Below are 20,674 nucleotides of genomic sequence, written 5' to 3'. Positions count from 1 at the left end.
AAAGTTTAACTTTAAAATGAGTGAATGGTTACCAAAAATAACTGCTGTGTTTATTAATTAAGTATGATGTCTTGAGATTTTTATTAATATTTTATCGTATCTTAAATAAAACGTGTTTTATTGAGAGATAGTTGGTAATTTAACATCGAACCATGAACATATTTATAACAGAAACTAATTAATACCCATATATATAACAGAAACTAATTAATACCCATATATATCCAAACAAATACAATAACCTGGATAAAATGAAATTGGTGTTTGTTCTTGTTAATTTTCAAATGGAGAGACAGAGAGAGGATAAGCTTCATTTAAGAACTTAAAAAGAAATATAGTACCTTAGAGATGGAACGCTCGAAGAAGGAGAAGAATACTGGTGATGGTCGTCTTCCCCCAAAAAGAAAACCCTGTTTGCATCCTCATTAGTGACGATGATGATCAATGATTACATGCAGCTGATCTTATAAATATATATGGTTACGATGACATCATATTCATGTGTCTATAATTCTATATAATATATGTGAGCGCTTAATTTATATCTCTGGACGAATGAATATGAATAGGTTTCGTATATATAAATTATATAAGCTCAATGGTACGTGAGATGTCTTGTAAGGGTTAAAAACTTGGAGATACCGGAAGAGAAATATAGTTTAAGAATTAAAACCACAAGAAAATATGAAAAAAAAAGTATGTATATGTAAGTCATGTAGACGTCTATTTCATGAATGGAGTACGAATGAAACAATAGTTTAATACAGACAAAATCAGGTGTACCCTTTTTGTATGCAAAACCGAAAGAATAAAACCGAAAGGATAATGACATGTTTTATAAATAATCCAAATTAGAAAAATTAGATTAGACGACGGGTCATACTCCAAGAGGAAGAGTATTTTTCTGTATACCTCTCAATTGAAGTAAACATTTCCAACGTTATTAATTTATGCCAATATCAAATGATTTAGTATATCTATGCTTATTTTATATAATTTACCATACTTAGTTATTTTTTTTTATATATAGTTTGAACGAATATAAATGTCGATCCATTGTTAGTAAATTAACTCAACGAAGGAAATTGAACTTTACATGTCTACTAGGCAAGCCATCATACAAGATTTTTATCTACAAAGGAAATTCGTAATTAATAAAGTTCGTGATTAATTATGGTATGGTAATAAAAGAAATTCGTATATATATGTGTTATGTATAACTTTCTAAATATATATGATCAAACATTATATAACATGTACGTAGTCGTAAATTATTTGTAATTGTATCACAATCAAACCCAATATACTTCATTCATGCGTTGATCCCAAACTATGAAATTTTAAATTTGATATTTTTTATAAACTAGGCTTCAAAATTTTTAAAATTTGGTGTCATCAATCTATGATTAAAATTTTTAAAATTTTGATGTCATCAATTACGTTTCTAAATAGTTCCAGCCCATTCACAATAATTTTCTTTCCCTAGGTATAAATATTTTAGACCATATTCAACATCATTTTTTTTTGGTTTTATTTGCTTAACGTTTTTCTGAATTTTTTTTTTGCTCTGGCCACCGCCCCTCTTGTTTTAGGTATGAGCCAGATCTGAATAATTCACCAAAATTAAATGTTATTCAAAACTAAAAAGCAAATTGTGTGTTGAATCATCTGATGAGGAAAATAAATAAAATTAGATATAACATAACATAATTTTTTAGAATTCACATATACAAATTCTTATAACTATTTGGTATGAAATTTATTTTATATTATATATTTTCAAAAATTATTTATTTATATTACATAAAATTAGTTAAATGTATAAATTTCTTGTCCTGGATGATTGATTTCATCCTCACCATGCATATGTACAAGTGAGGTAGGTGGAGAACTTGCGTCGTATTATGAAGTTTATGCATCTGTTTAATTTTCAGATGAACCCTTGACAAAGTAGTGTGACAAAATCAAAAAATTTATTTGATTAACTATTTTATTACACATTATTACTTTGTAGGCACATAGTTTGGTCAAAACATTATTTATAAGCTTTTGAGAGTTCTAGAGTGGCTCAAGAATGGGCATGCCGTTCATATATGATTTCAAACTACATAATATAAACATCTATTTTAAAAATAAATTCCAAATAAATAAAAATTATAATTGCTTTTTCAACAAAATTAAGTAGTTTAAATGAGTCAATTGGGAGAATATATATATATATATATATATATATATATATAATATTAAGCAAAAAAAAGTTTGAACTATAAAAATGTGAAAAACAATATAACAACTATTGTGAGACAAGTATAATTCTTACATTATAAACACATATCATTCCACTTGCTCATGTACAATAATAATATAGCTATTATTGTGAAACAAATGTAATTCATACATCGTAAACATATATCATTGGACTTGTAATCTTAAGCTTATCTTTGACGTGTAACATTTGTCGCTACAATTTTCCACTTGTCATTACTAATTAAACAAGTGTGTGACTCATATATTTTTTACTCCACTATAAATAGGAGTTGTATAACATTACAAAGATGAGTGAAAAAAAGTGTGAAGTTGTGAAACGATCCGACCCGTTTTTCTAATAAATAATAATAATAATAATAATAATAATAATAATAATAATAATAATAATAATAATAATCTAAACTAGTTGTCTCATACTCACTTGACACCTAACTACAATTACACAACAGCGGATAACATAAAACAATACCATTAAACCAATAAATATCCAATACCAATAACCAATATTAATTCATAACAATTACACCAATAATTCAAACAACATGAATCAAAGAACCAGCAACCTAAACCACATTCTAATGACTCAACTCTAGCAACCTAGCAAATGTCAGACAACAACCAAACGAGTCACTAGAAAATCCTCCTTTTCATTGCCTTGACTCCACGATCACACTTTGCCTTTACCTGCACCACAAACACAAATTGAGATGCATGAGTATTTTATAAACACTTAGTGAGACAATCATCCCATCTACTGGGCTATACACACAAAGCAACTGAGATACCAATGTCAAACACGATCAACAATCAAGACATACAAACCAGGAAACAAGTATCGTCTTCGCTGGAAGGGAGGTGTCGGCCGACACTAGCCAAGTGTCGACCGACACTGGCTATTGGTGTTGACCTACTCCACATTGTCGATCGATGCTTCTCCATGGTGTCGACCGACACCCACCTGGTGTCGATCAACATTGACTCCGCATACGCGATCTGCTTGAAGCCGAGAGTCGAATCTCGCTTCTCATCACCTCCAATCCGTCCAAAACTCAATCCCAAAGCCATTTAAATAAGTAGGAAACCTATAGCAACCATAACAAGCAAGAAAACACCACAAACAACATCAAACAAGCAAGACAAAGGAAATCTCAGGCTTAGATCAGCCATGGTCATCCACTCACCTCTTTGTAGGAAGTTTCTGACCAACAACGACAAATCCAACACTTCTAGAAGGCTCCTCCTTCATTCCTAGCACAAGATCTCCACTCCACAGGAACAAATATCTCAAAACAAGCCAAGAATCTCTCCAAAAGCCTCCAAACTCTCACGAACACTCTTTTCTCTCTTTTTCTCTCTTAAAACTATGGAACAACGACAAAACAACACTTCCCCAAAACCCTTTTCGTCGACTTCTAACTTAAATAGCCCGGTTCTAAGGTTTCCTCAAACCAAATCGGTGCAGATCAAAAATTACGACAAACTCGCCGAACCAGAAATAATTGGTGTCGACCGAAACCACCCTTGGTGTCGATCGAGACCCATCCCCAAAACTCACAGTTTGGTTCGCGGATGTTGCAATTCTCCCCCACCAACATAGATTCATTCTCGAATCTCGAACAACCATCAACCAATGACTCATGTGCAACCGTCTCCACGGCCCGCACTTCCCCCCAACCGGTCTACAAACNTGCTCATGTACAATAATAATATAGCTATTATTGTGAAACAAATGTAATTCATACATCGTAAACATATATCATTGGACTTGTAATCTTAAGCTTATCTTTGACGTGTAACATTTGTCGCTACAATTTTCCACTTGTCATTACTAATTAAACAAGTGTGTGACTCATATATTTTTTACTCCACTATAAATAGGAGTTGTATAACATTACAAAGATGAGTGAAAAAAAGTGTGAAGTTGTGAAACGATCCGACCCGTTTTTCTAATAAATAATAATAATAATAATAATAATAATAATAATAATAATAATAATAATAATAATAATCTAAACTAGTTGTCTCATACTCACTTGACACCTAACTACAATTACACAACAGCGGATAACATAAAACAATACCATTAAACCAATAAATATCCAATACCAATAACCAATATTAATTCATAACAATTACACCAATAATTCAAACAACATGAATCAAAGAACCAGCAACCTAAACCACATTCTAATGACTCAACTCTAGCAACCTAGCAAATGTCAGACAACAACCAAACGAGTCACTAGAAAATCCTCCTTTTCATTGCCTTGACTCCACGATCACACTTTGCCTTTACCTGCACCACAAACACAAATTGAGATGCATGAGTATTTTATAAACACTTAGTGAGACAATCATCCCATCTACTGGGCTATACACACAAAGCAACTGAGATACCAATGTCAAACACGATCAACAATCAAGACATACAAACCAGGAAACAAGTATCGTCTTCGCTGGAAGGGAGGTGTCGGCCGACACTAGCCAAGTGTCGACCGACACTGGCTATTGGTGTTGACCTACTCCACATTGTCGATCGATGCTTCTCCATGGTGTCGACCGACACCCACCTGGTGTCGATCAACATTGACTCCGCATACGCGATCTGCTTGAAGCCGAGAGTCGAATCTCGCTTCTCATCACCTCCAATCCGTCCAAAACTCAATCCCAAAGCCATTTAAATAAGTAGGAAACCTATAGCAACCATAACAAGCAAGAAAACACCACAAACAACATCAAACAAGCAAGACAAAGGAAATCTCAGGCTTAGATCAGCCATGGTCATCCACTCACCTCTTTGTAGGAAGTTTCTGACCAACAACGACAAATCCAACACTTCTAGAAGGCTCCTCCTTCATTCCTAGCACAAGATCTCCACTCCACAGGAACAAATATCTCAAAACAAGCCAAGAATCTCTCCAAAAGCCTCCAAACTCTCACGAACACTCTTTTCTCTCTTTTTCTCTCTTAAAACTATGGAACAACGACAAAACAACACTTCCCCAAAACCCTTTTCGTCGACTTCTAACTTAAATAGCCCGGTTCTAAGGTTTCCTCAAACCAAATCGGTGCAGATCAAAAATTACGACAAACTCGCCGAACCAGAAATAATTGGTGTCGACCGAAACCACCCTTGGTGTCGATCGAGACCCATCCCCAAAACTCACAGTTTGGTTCGCGGATGTTGCAATTCTCCCCCACCAACATAGATTCATTCTCGAATCTCGAACAACCATCAACCAATGACTCATGTGCAACCGTCTCCACGGCCCGCACTTCCCCCCAACCGGTCTACAAACGTCACCTCTAGGCGATAGACTCACGTTCCAGACATTATTTGCTCTCGACTTTTGGACTTTTCTTTACACATAGGCCTTAACCTTGAGTTTCTATTGGCTCCTCATTAGGCACAAACCTGCATGCCATAATATTGGCTCCTCATCAGGCCTAAACCCGCATGTCATAATGTATAAAGAAGTCCAAAATTCATCTCTCTGGTTGCCACCCTACAGCATGCCCCAGTATTGTCATCCGAAGTTGATATACCAACCATACCCTCAAGCAACAAACTCTCAGAATATGGCAGTACTAGGAGAACTAAAGTCCCCAAAGAGTCGTTTAGAACCAACTGTCCCTAGAGCAAACAATTCCTATACCTAACCAGGTTTTTTTCCCGTGGCTCGCGTAAAACAACATAATGTCGTACTAACCATATATCCCCTCATTAGGATACCTCATGACCACACATGGATCATTGAAATGCCACAAAGGCCGCCACTAAGACCAACAAATGTCCTAAATAGGATCACCACAAAGGCCAAAATGTCTAAACAGACAGCCACCAAGGTCAAACAAATGTCCTAAACAGGACCGCCACAAAGGCCAAACAAATATCCTAAACAAAATCATCACAAATAACACTTGTCCCGAATGACCGTCACGAATACCACTCATCCCGAAGGACCGTCACAAAGACCACTTGTCCCGAAGGAGCGTCACGAACACCTCTTGTCCCGAAGGACCATCACGAAGACCACTCGTCCTGAAGGACAATCACAAAGACCACTTGTCCCGAAGGACCGTCACGGAGACCATACATCCCGAAGGACCGTCACGAAGACCACACATCCTGAAGGGTCGCCTAAACATGCAACATTGGTTAAACAGCCCGCCACAAAGGTCACACAATTGGCGAACACCACCTCATAGGACTACAACTGGGACCAGGCTAGACAAGCTTAAATCTTGGCCTGCTTCTCAAACCATTTCTTAAACCTTGTCTTCAACCTCGCCTCTAGCTCCCAGTTCTGCTCTGCAACACCATCACAGTCCCATAGGTCTCTCATCAAAGGAAACTACTTCTTCCGAAGTTCCTTGATCCTCCTCTCAAGAACCCTCACTGGCCTCGCTTCCAATGTCATGTTAGGCTGAAGATCCTTAGGAATCTTAGCTAACAACCGATCATCCTCGCGGAGACACTTCCGCAACATAGACACAAGGAAAACCTTGTGGAACGCACGCATAACCTCGGGAAATTCCAGTATATATGCTACCGGTCCCACCCACTCAATTACTCTGAACGGACCCATATACCTCGGACCTTGCAACATGGCCATCTTGAGGTACACTCTGTCTTCCACCAGAAACCCAAGATCTCTCCTCCTCTTATCGGCATAACTCCTCTGCCGATCCTGAGCTTTCTTCACGTTCAGCTTTAGAACCTGAATCTTCTCCGAGGTCTCCTGAACAAAACTCACCCCGTACATGCTTCTCTCTCCCACCTGTGTCTAGCATAACGGTGTACGACATGGCCCCCCCACACAACGCCTCATAAGGAGCCATCCCAATACTCGCCTGATAGCTGTTGTTGTAAACAAACTCTACGAAGCTCAAGTGATCTGCCCAATGGCTCCATGCCCGCGGGCCTAGCCCAAATAGTACCTCAGCAGAGCGGGCATGAACACTAAATATTAAGCCCGTTAAAAAGCGGGCCTTGCAGGCCTAGCCCAAACGGATTGTGGGTTTTAGCAGGTTATACCCGCGGGCCGACCCGCGGTCTTCAAATATTAAATAAAAATAAATATTTAATATAGATACATAACTATTTTTATATAATTTTAAATATATATCTTTTAAAAGTATGTGGTAACACAAATAATTTAATGTAAAAAATTAAAACATCTATAAAAAAATTAATTATTTATTACTTTTTAAAATAATTATTTATTACTTTTATTTTATTTTAATATATATTTTTTATTAATTTTAGTTTATTTTTTAGTATATTATTTAGGCTCGCGGACCAGCCCGCTAACCCGCTGGGCTTAGCGGGGCGGGTTTGGACATAACTTTTATGTCTGCGGGCTTAGCGGGCCGGCCCATTGCGGTTCAGAAAATAGAAATTGCCCGTTGCGGACGGCCCAGATGGAGCGGGCCAGCCCGTTTGACACCTCTACCAATGGCCACCCCAATCTAACACACACATCCTCAACAAATCCTCCAACATCTGAATCGTCTTCTCTAACTTTCCATCTGTCTGGGGATGATAAGCTGTATTGATATGTACCTTAGTGCCCATCTCTGCCTGAAACGCCCTTCAGAACACCGAAGTGAACTTGGAATCCCTATCAGACACAATACTCGCTGGCACACCATGCAATCTGACTATCTCTTTCACATACTTCTTAGCCAAGGTCGCTGCTCCATCAATCTTCTTAATAGCCAGAAAATGTGCTGACTTAGTCAATCGGTCCACAATGACCCAGATAGCATCAAATGTCCGAGATACTGGCAACCCTACCACGAAGTTCATCATAATTATGTTCCACTTCCACTTTGTAATGGACAAACTCTTCAACAAGCCACCCGAAACCTGATGCTCAGCCTTCAATAGCTGGCAGACATCGCACTTCGCGACCCAAATAGCTACATCCTTCTTCATCCCTACCCAGTGATAGTACCTCTTGAGGTCACGGTACATCTTAGTCGCTCCTGGATGAATAGAGAACATGCTCGCATGAGCCTCCCTCAAGATCTCCTGCCTCAAAATCTCATCCTTGGGCACATAGATCCGAACGTGCACAAGTATGGTACCATTGGCAGAGACCTGATACTCTGAATCAACAACTCTAGAGGCATTCACCATCCCCACATCCTTCTCCTGAGCCAACCGCACTTTGCTCAGAAGATCTACTCTATTAGCCCCCTTCAAACCCAACAGCTCCTGAGAAATACCACACAACCTCAATACACCAATCTCCCCCTACCAAAGCCTCCATGTCCTGATCCTGAGCCAAAGCCGCCCACTTCAGACTTAGAGCGTTTGCAACCAAGTTAGCCTTACCAGGGTGATAGGCTATCTCCAGATCATCATCCGCCACTAGCTCCATCCACCGCCTCTGCCTCAAATTCAGCTCAGACTGAGTGAATATATCCTTCAGGCTCTTATGATCTGTAAACACATGTACCATTTCACCATAAAGATAAGATCTCCAAATATTCAGGGCAAAAACTACAGCAGCCACCTCTAAATTATGAGTAGAATAATTGTCCTCATGCTTTCGCAACCGCCGCAAAGCATAGGCAAATACTTTCCAATGTTGCATCAACACACACCCTAAACCCACTCTGGATGCATCTATAACATTTTCGTAGTAGTAAGTATCTCCTTCAGGCTTGCGAAACCCTCTTTGCACTCTTGCGACCAAACAAAAGGAACCTCCTTCCCTGTTAACTTAGTCATCGGTCGTGCCTTGCTTGCAAAGCCCTACACAAATATCCAGTAATAACCTGCCAACCCAAGAAAACTCCTGGTCTCTGTGGCATTCTGCGGTCTATGCCAAACTCGGATAGCCTAAAACTTCTTCGGATCGACATAAACCCCCACTGCGGACACAATGTGACCTAGAAAACCCATCTCACGCTGCCAGAAACTAAACTTGCTAAACTTAGCAAACAACCTCTGCTCCCGCAACTTCTCCATAATTGCCCTCAAATGCACTGCATGCTCCTCATGACTCTTAGAATAAAATAGGAAGTCGTAGATGAAACTGATAACAGTCAAGTCCAAAAAATTCCTGAAACACGCTGTTCATCAATCTCATAAACACTGCTGGCACGTTAGTCAACCCAAAAAGCATCGCCATGAACTCATAAATCCATACCTCGTCTTTCTACTTGACGAAAAACACCGACGCTCCCCACGGTGAAGTGATAAGACGAATGAATCCCCTGTTTTACAAATCCTCTTGTTACTCAGCTCTACTAGACTAATAATCAAGTATACCGATATCAACTCACCACCACCCGAATATCAACCCCTCTTTCCTGTTCAAGAGCCTCTAGTAACTTCTCTCTAAGGGAAACTTTCACAAGACAGCTTATTCCAACATAGGTTTCCCGCTTGGCAATTCTCCACAATAAATCATCAATACGAGCGTAATCAAATAAATAAGTACCATACGTTCACATATTTTGATTCACCACATCAAACAATATGCAGGCTGCCAACTCAAACCACTTGAATTATTTCCCCCAACAAGCTTACAAAAACCTTGAATCTAGCAACCCAGTCCATCTCCAATGAACTTCATCCAACATCGTCGCAACAATTAGTTTATCTTGCCGTGAAGGCTTCTCGTGAACTTATGTATCTGGCTACCATGCCTTTGTCGGCTCATACCTGCTGCAGCTTCCCTTCCCGGGACTCTAGCACCACCGACCGCACAATCCTAGCGCAACAACCACACATTCATTACCACACCGGTCATAGAAACCCTGGCCCACCGGCCAACACAACTAAAATCGAAGCCACTCTCGAGATTTACATTATGTCGTTATGTTTATACTCATGTCCTAGGCATTGCTTGCTCCCAACTCCTCAACCCTTAGGTCGCAATCTTCGAGCCATACCGATCTCACTCTCAGACCAGCGTCTTCGAGTTATATCGTCTCTCTCTTGGACCCAATCCTTAAGATCTTGCTATCAGGGGAACTACTCATCCCCTCAGGGGAAAATCATCCCCTCATCCACTCTCGGAGCCCCCAGCCCCTCGAGCTATTGGTATTTAGGAGAATCACCATTCCCTCAAGAGCAACAATCCTTAATGACTATAAACATCTTCCGACCAAAACTACCTCCTGAGGTCAGAGTATAACATTGTAATGTAACACCTGCCCACTCAACTTCTAATATCCAACTGGATTACCCATCAAACAAAGAAATATATGCTCCAACTGCATATGTCCACCTATCCGCCTTTCTAGGCTCAATACCTCTCGAGAAGAATCTCGTATCGGTCATCTACAACTGCTCCATCCTCCTAACATAAGATGGAAACTCCTCAACATCTGCAGCCCTCGGCTGCACCCTACCACATGCGGCACAACTAGAGCCTGCACTGGTACCCTTCTCGGTAACCGCTCCAACAGATCCGCCAAGCGATCATCTCGACCCTGGGCTCCACCTGTTGCAACCCCACACCTGGGTTTCCAGCACTTCCACCACGCTCACCGGCTAACCCCCTCTGGTCTCTCCTGAAACGCTTGCGACCCTCTGACGTACCTCCTCGTGGAACTCTGGACCACACACTCGCTGGCCTCGAGAACTTGTCCGACCACAACCACGACCACGACAACGTCCATGACCAACAACTTAAACACCTTTAACCACTGTACTTCCAAGAACAGAGACCAACAAGCATAAACCAACACAAAACCACACAAAGAAACATAACATACCGTGGAATCTCATTGAAGGGTCGAAGAGAATTTTCTAGGACTTCATGCCACACACAATTGACTAACTCACATAATCAATTACAACATGCAAATCCACAACATCAACAACAGAAACCCAGTGAACCCTAGAACCGTAAGTGCTCTGATACCAAACTGTAATGACCCGACCCGTTTTTTTTTAAATAAATAAATAATAATAATAATAATAATAATAATAATAATAATAATAATAATAATAATAATAATAATAATAATAATAATAATTATAATAATAATAATCTAAACTAGTGGTCCAATACCCATTAGCCACCTAACCGCAATCACATAACAACGGATAACATAAAACAAATACCATTAAACCAATAAATATCCAATACCAATAACCAACATTAATTCATAACAATTACACCAATAATCCAAACAACATGAATCAAAGAACCAGCAACCTAAACCACATTCTAATGATTCATCTCTAGCAACCTAGCAAAGGCAAGACAACAACCAAACGAGTCACTAGAACATCCTCCTCTTCATTGCCTTGCTTCCACGATCACACTTTGTCTTTACCTGCACCACAAACACAAATTGAGATGCATGAGTATTTTATAATCACTCAGTGAGGCAATCCTCCCATCTACTGGTTTATATACACAAGCAATTGAGATATCAATGTCAAACACAATCAACAATTAAGACATATAAACCAGGAAACAAGTATCGTCTTCGCTGGAAGGGAGGTGTTGATCGACACCAGCCAAGTGTCGACCGACACTAGCTATTGGTTCCAACCGACACTACCCCACAACGTCAATCGATGCTTCTCCATGGTGTTGACCGACACCCACCTGGTGTCGATCGACACTGACTCCGCAGACGCGATCTGCTCGATTCCGAGAGTCAAATCTCGCTTCTCATCACCTCCTATCCATCCAAAATTCAATCCCAAATCCATTTGAATCCATAGGAAACCTATAGCAACCATAACAAGCAAGAAAACACCACAAACAACATCAAACAAGCAAGACAAAGGAAATCTCAGGCTTAGATCAGCCATGGTCATCCACTCTCCTCTTTGAAGGAAGTTTCAGACCAATAACAATGAATCCAACACTTTTAGAAGGCTCCTCCTTCGTTCCTAGCACAAGATCTCCACTCTACACGAATAGATCTCTCAAAACAAGCCAAGAATCTCTCCAAAAGCCTCCAAACTCTCAAGAACACACTTTTCTCCTTTTTCTCTCTAAAAACTATGGAACAGCGACAAAACAACACTTCCCCAAAACCCTTTTCATCGACTTCTCACTTAAATAGCCCGGTTATAAGGTTTCCTCAAACCAAACCAGCCCAGATCGACAATTACGACAAACTCGCCAAACCAGAAATAATTGGTGTCGATTGACACCTATCCCCAAAAATCACAGTTTGGTTTGCGCATGTTACAAGTTGGTATTGGCATCTCTTTCTTTTGCCGTTTGAGATGCTTGATACAGATCTGCCAAATCTTTTGGTATACGACAAGTTTGGTATTAATGTCCTCTCATGTCACAACTATAAGAAATATTCTCATCTTATTTCTCTATAATATGACCAACATCATTTATTTAAAGATTGTTGTTGGATTTTCTCATGTTGAAACTATTGGGGTAAGAACCCCTTCCTTTTCCTTGTCCAGGACCACGGTCTCGACCGCATCTGCGTCCTCGTCTTTGCCTATTATCATAACTGGATGAAACAATATTCACTTTTGGAATTGCAATTGATCTAGTTGGATGAGATTGATGATTCATCATCACGAGTTCATTATCTTGTTTAGTAACAATGACTTGCACCAATTCAGCATATCGAGTGTATCCTTTGGCTCGAAATTGCTCATAGAGGATTATATTTCCGGAATGAAAAGTTGAGAGCGTTTTTTCAATCATATCATAATCACTCACTTTTTCACCACATAATATCATCTTGAAAGTGATTCCGATCATACCGAAATTATGATCACTACTTTAACCACTCATGCTTAGCTTTTGATACAATTACATATTTTTGGTAATCAAACCTATCTTTGAGTGATTGTCAAAGAATTATAGAATCTTCTTTTTTGATGTATTCATTTTTTAAACTGTCAATGGTGACATAGGAATACCATGACCTACGCTTTATATTTCTCATCTGATGTCGCTTTTGACTGATTGATGGTGCTAAGAAGCTCATTTGATCTTAGATGCAAGAACACCCATATCATATAATTTTGTCCAAATAGTCAGATAGATAAAGGCAATGATGTCAAGCGTAGCCAAGTTTGACATGATTCTCGAGGAAAGACGTCCTATTTCCCCCCCCCCCTCGTAACTATTATATCGTAATAGTTCCACATGAAACTTTGACCTCGTTTTGTCTCTCCCTGAACGAATATTATTGAACCTATATCTCCCCGAATCGTTAGTTTTCATCTAATTACCCATAAATCTAGGTTTATTCGGTTTACGAATCAAATCAGATATAACCATATGATAGAATTAAAAATCCTAGTTGACCTACAAATTAACTTATCTAAAATTCAACCCGTAATTGATCAAAAGAAAAAAAAAATTCCAACACATTTTCTTCTTCTTCTTTCACCCATCTGAACTTTGAATCTTCTTCTTTTTCACCCACCTGAATTTGAATCTTCTTCTTCTTCTTGAATATAAAACTGGGATTTAATTTAGGTCTTTCTCTTTTGAGTACATCAAAGCTGAGATTACAGTTCTATTCTTCGGCAAGCAAAGTTGAAGAATTTGCAGCTCAACCCAATTTCTGGGAGTCAATCCGATATGGGTATCACGGCGTAGTCAATTTAACAGTTCATGAACCAGAGATTTCAATTAGCATAAGATTCTCATCTAAATCCCAAGAGAGCATCAACTGCTTAAGGAATACGGGGACATTTGGTTTTGGTTTTGGTGAACGAATACAGCGACGTCTGTGACAACCTTCGTCTCGCCGATGGCAGCTTTCACATTGTCAAAATCAAAGAGAGATAAGGATTGGAGAAAAAGGGAAAGAGATGAAGAATAAAGTCGAGCAAGCTTCTTCTCTCACATCTTCGACAAGCCTCGATCCATCCCTTATGTCGCCGCTACTCCTTTCTCTGTCATCTTTGCTCTCATGATCAAGCTCTGGGACCGTTCCTTAAACACTCACTATTTGTTTCTTCTTCTTCAGCTTCGTCTTCTCCTTCTTCATCGCTGATTAGTGGTGGTGGTGGTGGAGATGATGGTGACTAGTGAGACTGAACAAGGGGCCCCAAAGATCTTTTCAAGGACCTGACTGGAAGCTTTCGTTGATGACATTCTCGGTCTCATAATTGCATGAAGGATGAAGCCACTGATCTTGTGACATTTTTTTCAGTTTTTTTTCGAGGAAAAAACGATTTTCGGGTTTTCTTTTTAATTTTAAAGATTTTTTTAACATTGAAAAAATAGGCTTAATCCGGTTTGGTAGGTTTAATATCGAAATCGGGTTGAATTAAAATTTAATCTGGTTAATAAAACTCGTCAATTGGTTAAGCAAATATTAAACCAACTATAAACTATATAAAGCAAGATTTATGGAGAAATAGATGAGAAGTTTTAATTCGGAGAGAAACAACAATAAAAGTACGTATTCAGGTAGAAATAAGTGGAACATATAAATTTAAGAAAGTTATAGAAGGAGGTCAAAGTTCCATTTGGAACTAGTATGATACAATTGTTACAAGGGGAAATTGGACGTCTTTCCGATTTTCGATGAATAATTAATCAATTATTAAATCATTCAAAGAGGCAAAGATGTATTGGACACAAGACTATGAAAGAATTTAATAGACAGGAATTAATGACAAAATAATATATATTGTAAAGGATTCTAACTACTATATTTTATCAGAATCGAATAGAATTGTTAATAGAATTAAAAAAATAGATAAGTCTTCTAATTCTCCTCTAGCGTAGAAAATTAGCTACCAAACATAATGAAGAAGATGATGATCCTCAACCAGAATCTGATGGAACAAAACAGAGAATTGAATTCCAAACAGAGAACAAATTTGATGATACAGCTGAATATTACTGTAATGGATCTTACATCTGAATACTGACTCCTAGCTCAAATACAAAAACATGAAAAGATAAATCTTGAAATGAACGGGAGAGAGATTATCAGAAACTCAATTGTTCGTTCCCCACAAAAATTTCGAAAGGAAGACCATAATAAGACATAAACCTCAATGCTGCAACTAAATCAACTAGAATCAAATCATCAAGGAGATATATATAATTGTAGATTCGTAAATCACAAGGGATAATTCTTCTTCATCTCTACTGTCAAGTACAGTCCCACTGCGACTGTCGCAGTCGTCGTAGTCAATCGCCGCCGGTGATTGTTCTTCGTGAATCTGGAGTAATCAGTCGTTAGTGAGTGGTGATTTTTCTTCGTGTATCCAAAATGGAAGAACACATGTGAGGTTGTCTCTATATCTAACCAAATCTCCGCTTAAAAGGTTAGAATTCATTATTCACAATTTGCACTAACAATTCTCACATTCTTGTTAAATCATGTTGCTCTAAAAAATTCTATATCATCGAATAACACCTAAATTTAAAAGAATGATTAAAAGTAATAATCCAATAACACCTGAATTTAGAAGAATTTATAAAACGTGTAAACGAATAACACTGGAATTGAACATTCTAATAAATTCCTTACATTCCAGTGTCCAATACCCCCGTAAAAGAAGAACGAAACCAAAAAAAACTTTTGGATATTGATTCTTAATGGGCCTAAAGAAGAGGGTATGACGGGTTCAGTGGACATAACTTGACCCGACCGAGCCAACCTGGGTGAGAGGTTAGCCCACCACGCAACGTCCGTCGGGGAAGATACCACGCGACGGAAATGACGAACACTAAACGCGGAAAACGTCAATCAAATCCCTCAGATCGGTTTTGGAACCACAGATAACAATGTCGGCGGTGCTCACAGCCGGCGGAGGCTTATCTGCCGGAGATCGCAGCATTATTACGGCGATTAACACCGGCGCTTCCAGTCTCTCGTTCGTCGGCTCAGCCTTCATCGTTCTCTGCTATTGCCTCTTCAAAGAACTTCGAAAGTTCTCTTTCAAGCTCGTCTTCTACCTTGCTCTCTCTGTAAGTTTCTTCGTTCTTTGTCTTTTGATTTAGTACCCTACCTGAAGTTGATTCATACAAGTTTCAGTGAAATTAGATCATGCTAGATCTAGGATTATGTACTGTTTTGCTTCTTTCTTCTTCGATCCTTAGCACTGTGAACTGTTACGTGGATAAGGTGGATTTGAGCATTGCGTAGTGAGATTTTGAGCTCCATTACTGATTATTAGCAATGTTTTGATTGTTTCAGGATATGCTCTGCAGTTTCTTCCTAATCGTTGGGTATGTTTATCTACCTTTAGTTGTGGTGACTCTCTCTTCTTGAGTTTTTTTTTCATAAGATGATTGGTACCTCTTGATCATGTAGGGATCCATCAAAGGGGTTCATTTGTTATGCACAAGGCTACACCACTCATTTCTTCTGTGTAGCATCGTTCTTGTGGACAACTACAATTGCCTTCACTCTTCATCGTACTGTGGTCAAGCATAAAACTGATGTGGAGGATTTGGAAGCTATGTTTCACTTATATGTTTGGGGTATGCAAATAATACTACTCTATTTTATCAGTGATTAAAAAAATCTCTTGTGTTTCTGTTCTCATTTGTTTGTACATCCATTCTTGGGTTTAAGGATTGGATGTGTATCTCTGCGTTGGTGATTTAGTAACGTAAGTGTCTGATTTGATCTACTTTTTTTAGGAACTTCCTTGGTAGTGACTGTCATACGTTCTTTTGGTAATAACCATTCCCATTTGGGGCCGTGGTGCTGGACACAAACTGGACTTAAAGGAAAGGTATGAGAGAATGCTAGTTTGAGCACAAAGATTTCAATTCCCGAGTTCTATGCTATCATGTGATTGGTTACTTGATTCTGTCAAAGGCATTAGAATTTTTTTTGTGCAACTAGTTCTTATCACTTCTTCATACTGGAACTCATCTCACTTTTCGACTTGCAGGCTGTTCATTTCTTAACATTTTACGCTCCTCTTTGGGGAGCCATTCTCTACAATGGGTTTACATACTTCCAAGTGATACGGATGCTAAGAAATGCTAGACGGGTATGTTATCTTCTGAATGTAGTCACAGCCACATAACATCATTGATACACTTGTTTGTGTACTGATATGGTGATATTAATTTCAGATGGCAGTTGGAATGTCAGACCGAGTGGATCAATTTGATAATAGAGCAGAGCTAAAGGTCTGACTTTTCTTTCTGTATTGCCAATACTAGTTTGGCATCATGTGACACGATTTGTGTCATCGTTTTAACCTCACTGCTTTTTTCCTGAAACCACAGGTGTTGAACCGATGGGGATACTATCCACTCATTCTAATAGGATCATGGGCATTCGGCACTATTAACCGTATTCATGATTTCATCGAGCCAGGCCATAAGATCTTCTGGCTCTCAGTTCTTGACGTCGGGACAGCTGCACTAATGGTAGCAAAACCTTCAAACAAAGCAATTATAAAATTCAATATTGATCATTCTTTGCTCATCCGACGTCGCTGTTCTGAATGTTGTATTTTCAGGGCTTGTTCAACTCAATAGCCTATGGTTTCAACAGCTCAGTGCGTCGAGCAATCCATGAAAGACTCGAACTGTAAGTCACACCATTCTCTTTGGTCTATATTCCCAAGAATCATTGAAGCTTGGTTTTCCTGACGCATTTGGTCTGCTAGATTTTTGCCGGAACGGCTATATCGATGGCTTCCAAGTAATTTCAGACCTAAAAACCATCTGATTCTACATCAGCAACAACAACAACAACAGCGAAGTGAAATGGTCTCTCTCAAGACCGAGGACCAGCAATGACACTAACATTTCAACAATGTATTTCATGGACCAATAACCAGAAGGCGGCGGATGATAGTAGCATTTGGATGAAGATTGGTAAGTTTCATTGGTGGTTTGTTTTGTCTTTAATTATCTTTTTCACTTCAATGAGTGTACCAATATGGTCATTTTGGTTTCTCTCTCTTAGATATGGTGGAGGATGCACAACAGGTCGTCAATGTATATGAATCATTCTTTGGGAACACGAACTTGACAATCTTTATTTTTTTTGTATGAAAAAATCATTGTGAGGTCTTTTGATCTTGATTTGAAGTTACCGAACTTCCATGAAAATGTTGGAGAGGTTAGTTACAAAGATCTTATCTTGTGAGATTTAGAATTTTAACATCCAGTCTAAATTCCCAACAAGACCCAAAAAGGAGTTTTACATTTAACACTTGGAAATACTATGACTCAAGACATGTACACGCTATGCCATCATCTCCACAGGTAATGCATTTACTTACAACCAGGTGTTTTCCAAATCCAGTAAAGTTCAAATAATGTACCTCAGAAAGTCTAACGGCGTCGTTTGTCCCCTAGACAACTTGTGTGACCTTACCCGCCATAGAATCCAAAACCTCGGCTTCCGGAACATCTATGTGTTATTATTCTGGACATGACCCTCTTAACGACGAGTACAAGTACTCTACTCAGTTGGGATGATACCTTTGTGAACTCTAAGATCGGATATCTGTTTATTATCAGAACATTGGGTGTTGGAGGTTTGTGGGAAAAGGTGACTCTTTGTCCTCACCTTCCTTTTAAACGAGGACTGTCTATTAATGGGTTAAATATTATTTGGCTTGGATTGAGGTATAAATCTGCGGTTGTGAGCTTCGACATCAGATCTGAAGGTATACCAGAACACTAGTTAAGCAGGGTCGTAGATGTTTTAGTTTGATGTTTATTGATCAGAGTGAGAGCGTCATATTCTTGAAGACTTGAATTAATCCTTTATATCTCCAGTGCATGCTTTTTGTTCTTGTGTGTTTAGGTTAAGAACCCAACTGAAATTAATCATTTATACACTTCATAATGGTTCAAGATTCCTAATCAGAAAAAGTTAGGTACATAAAGAGTTTTTGCAAAAGCAGCCACAAATGCAACGGAGGAGAAGAAAACAAAGTCTATCACGTTCACATCGGTGTTGATCTCATAGGTTTTTGAGCCTTGCATATGAGCAAACATGAACTTTTCTACAAGCATCCGTTAACAATGAATCTACGCAAACCAAACTTGTATAACAAAAGCGGCAAAGCAATCACACATTTGGGCCTAATGTCTAAACCAGGAGATGAGAGGAAAGAGAGGTATTCATGCAATGTTTCTTTGATACGAAGGTTCATCATCTTGATGAATTCGAGAGTTGATTGTGTCACCACCGTTACTAAAGAACCAACATCTGATTCTGCGCCAGCAACAACAAGCAGGAGCTCTCAAGTCTTAACTAGTTGAGGCAGCCAAATGGAGAAGTGGGCGGCGTGACATATAAAAAGTACATTACTCAAACATTTGACACTATATATAAAAAGTACACTACCGTTTACACACAGATTGAAATAAAGCAATGTCAAACAAAGTACAAAATACATTCATGCACTTTGGTACGAACACAGAGGACAGAGACACCAAACTTTTCTAGTACTATTAAGCTAAATTCGAGAAACGTGTAAAATCTGATGCCTGGAAACATTTTACATCATTACAAAAACAATTATAATTGTCATCTCGGATCACTTTTCTTGAATTAAAGAGTCTAAAACTGTTATTGCGTCTGGAAAATTACAATTTACAAGAAATAAAAACAACTGCAAGTACATCTAGTTATTCATAACACAAATTTAGAAAGACAAATCATGCCAAAGCAATTATAATAAGCATCCTGCGAAACCTAATTTATAAAAATGGAAAAAACCTATCCCCTCTTTTTTTTTTTTTACCAAAATGCATTGATTAATGCAGTGAAGGTGACTAAACCCGGGGCTGATTATTCGATTGGATCGTGAGACCGACAACATATAAAATCAAAGCCCCGATGTAGTCACTTTCAATGCATTGATCGACGCAATAACTAGGTCAAAACACCGAGATCAAGCAAAAGGAGAGGGATTTGATTGATCATAGCTTTCGCAGAGGAAGAGAAAAGAAAAAGATAAGAGAGAGAAGGTTTTATATAGGAAGGTGAATTGAGAAAGAGAAAAGCGGCGGAAGACTAAGAAACCCTAATTGACTAATGGGCCGATATATGGGTACTGTCGGCCCAATTGGTTTTAATTTGATTATGATTTATTTTTAACAGAGTTTTTTTGGGTTTACCGACAAATTTGCATTGCAACAAAACTACAACAAGGCTCGTCGTAAGCATGAGTGACGCATGGTATTGACGTAAGAGTGTGAGAATCCAGGTGTGATCTTTCATGTTTTCTAGTTTTGATGATGATTGATGACTAGCAATTTTTTTTTACATTTCTACGACTGGGGGAAGTGGGAACAAAACTTAATTGTTCTTATCCCAAAATGTCATGTGTATTATCCGAACGAAATGAATTTATCTGACTTCAAAAAGAATGCAAAGAATAGTCAAATGAAATGTGGAGTAAATAACTTTAAAAAAAAAAACATAAATTGTTTCTAGAAATTGTTATGGAAATATCGTAAATCAAAAAAAAAAAAAAAAAAAAAAA

The 20,674-nt window shown here is 38.5% G+C and overlaps 2 protein-coding genes across 2 annotated transcripts in view; one reads left to right on the top strand and one right to left on the bottom strand.

Annotated features, from left to right (window-relative positions):
- Window positions 1-552, bottom strand: part of LOC104742340 (protein CHUP1, chloroplastic-like) — an 11,408-nt gene extending 10,856 nt beyond the window's left edge. Inside the window, exon 1 of the mRNA XM_010463339.2 lies at window positions 342-552. The gene's annotated coding sequence lies outside the window, so the exon portion shown is untranslated. The remainder of the gene's footprint in view (window positions 1-341) is intronic.
- LOC104742338 (G-protein coupled receptor 1-like) lies at window positions 15,846-18,320 on the top strand. The gene is made up of 10 exons (XM_010463338.2): window positions 15,846-16,169; window positions 16,399-16,430; window positions 16,516-16,685; window positions 16,848-16,942; window positions 17,105-17,206; window positions 17,292-17,348; window positions 17,448-17,591; window positions 17,684-17,754; window positions 17,834-18,044; window positions 18,136-18,320. The coding sequence occupies exons 1-9, from the start codon at window positions 15,987-15,989 to the stop codon at window positions 17,964-17,966; spliced, it is 987 nt and encodes a 328-aa protein (XP_010461640.1). The 5' UTR covers window positions 15,846-15,986; the 3' UTR covers window positions 17,967-18,044; window positions 18,136-18,320.

This window comes from Camelina sativa, chromosome 14 (genome assembly GCF_000633955.1).
Source record: "Camelina sativa cultivar DH55 chromosome 14, Cs, whole genome shotgun sequence".
Lineage (NCBI taxonomy): Eukaryota > Viridiplantae > Streptophyta > Magnoliopsida > Brassicales > Brassicaceae > Camelina > Camelina sativa.
This window is presented reverse-complemented; position numbering and strand designations above follow the sequence as displayed.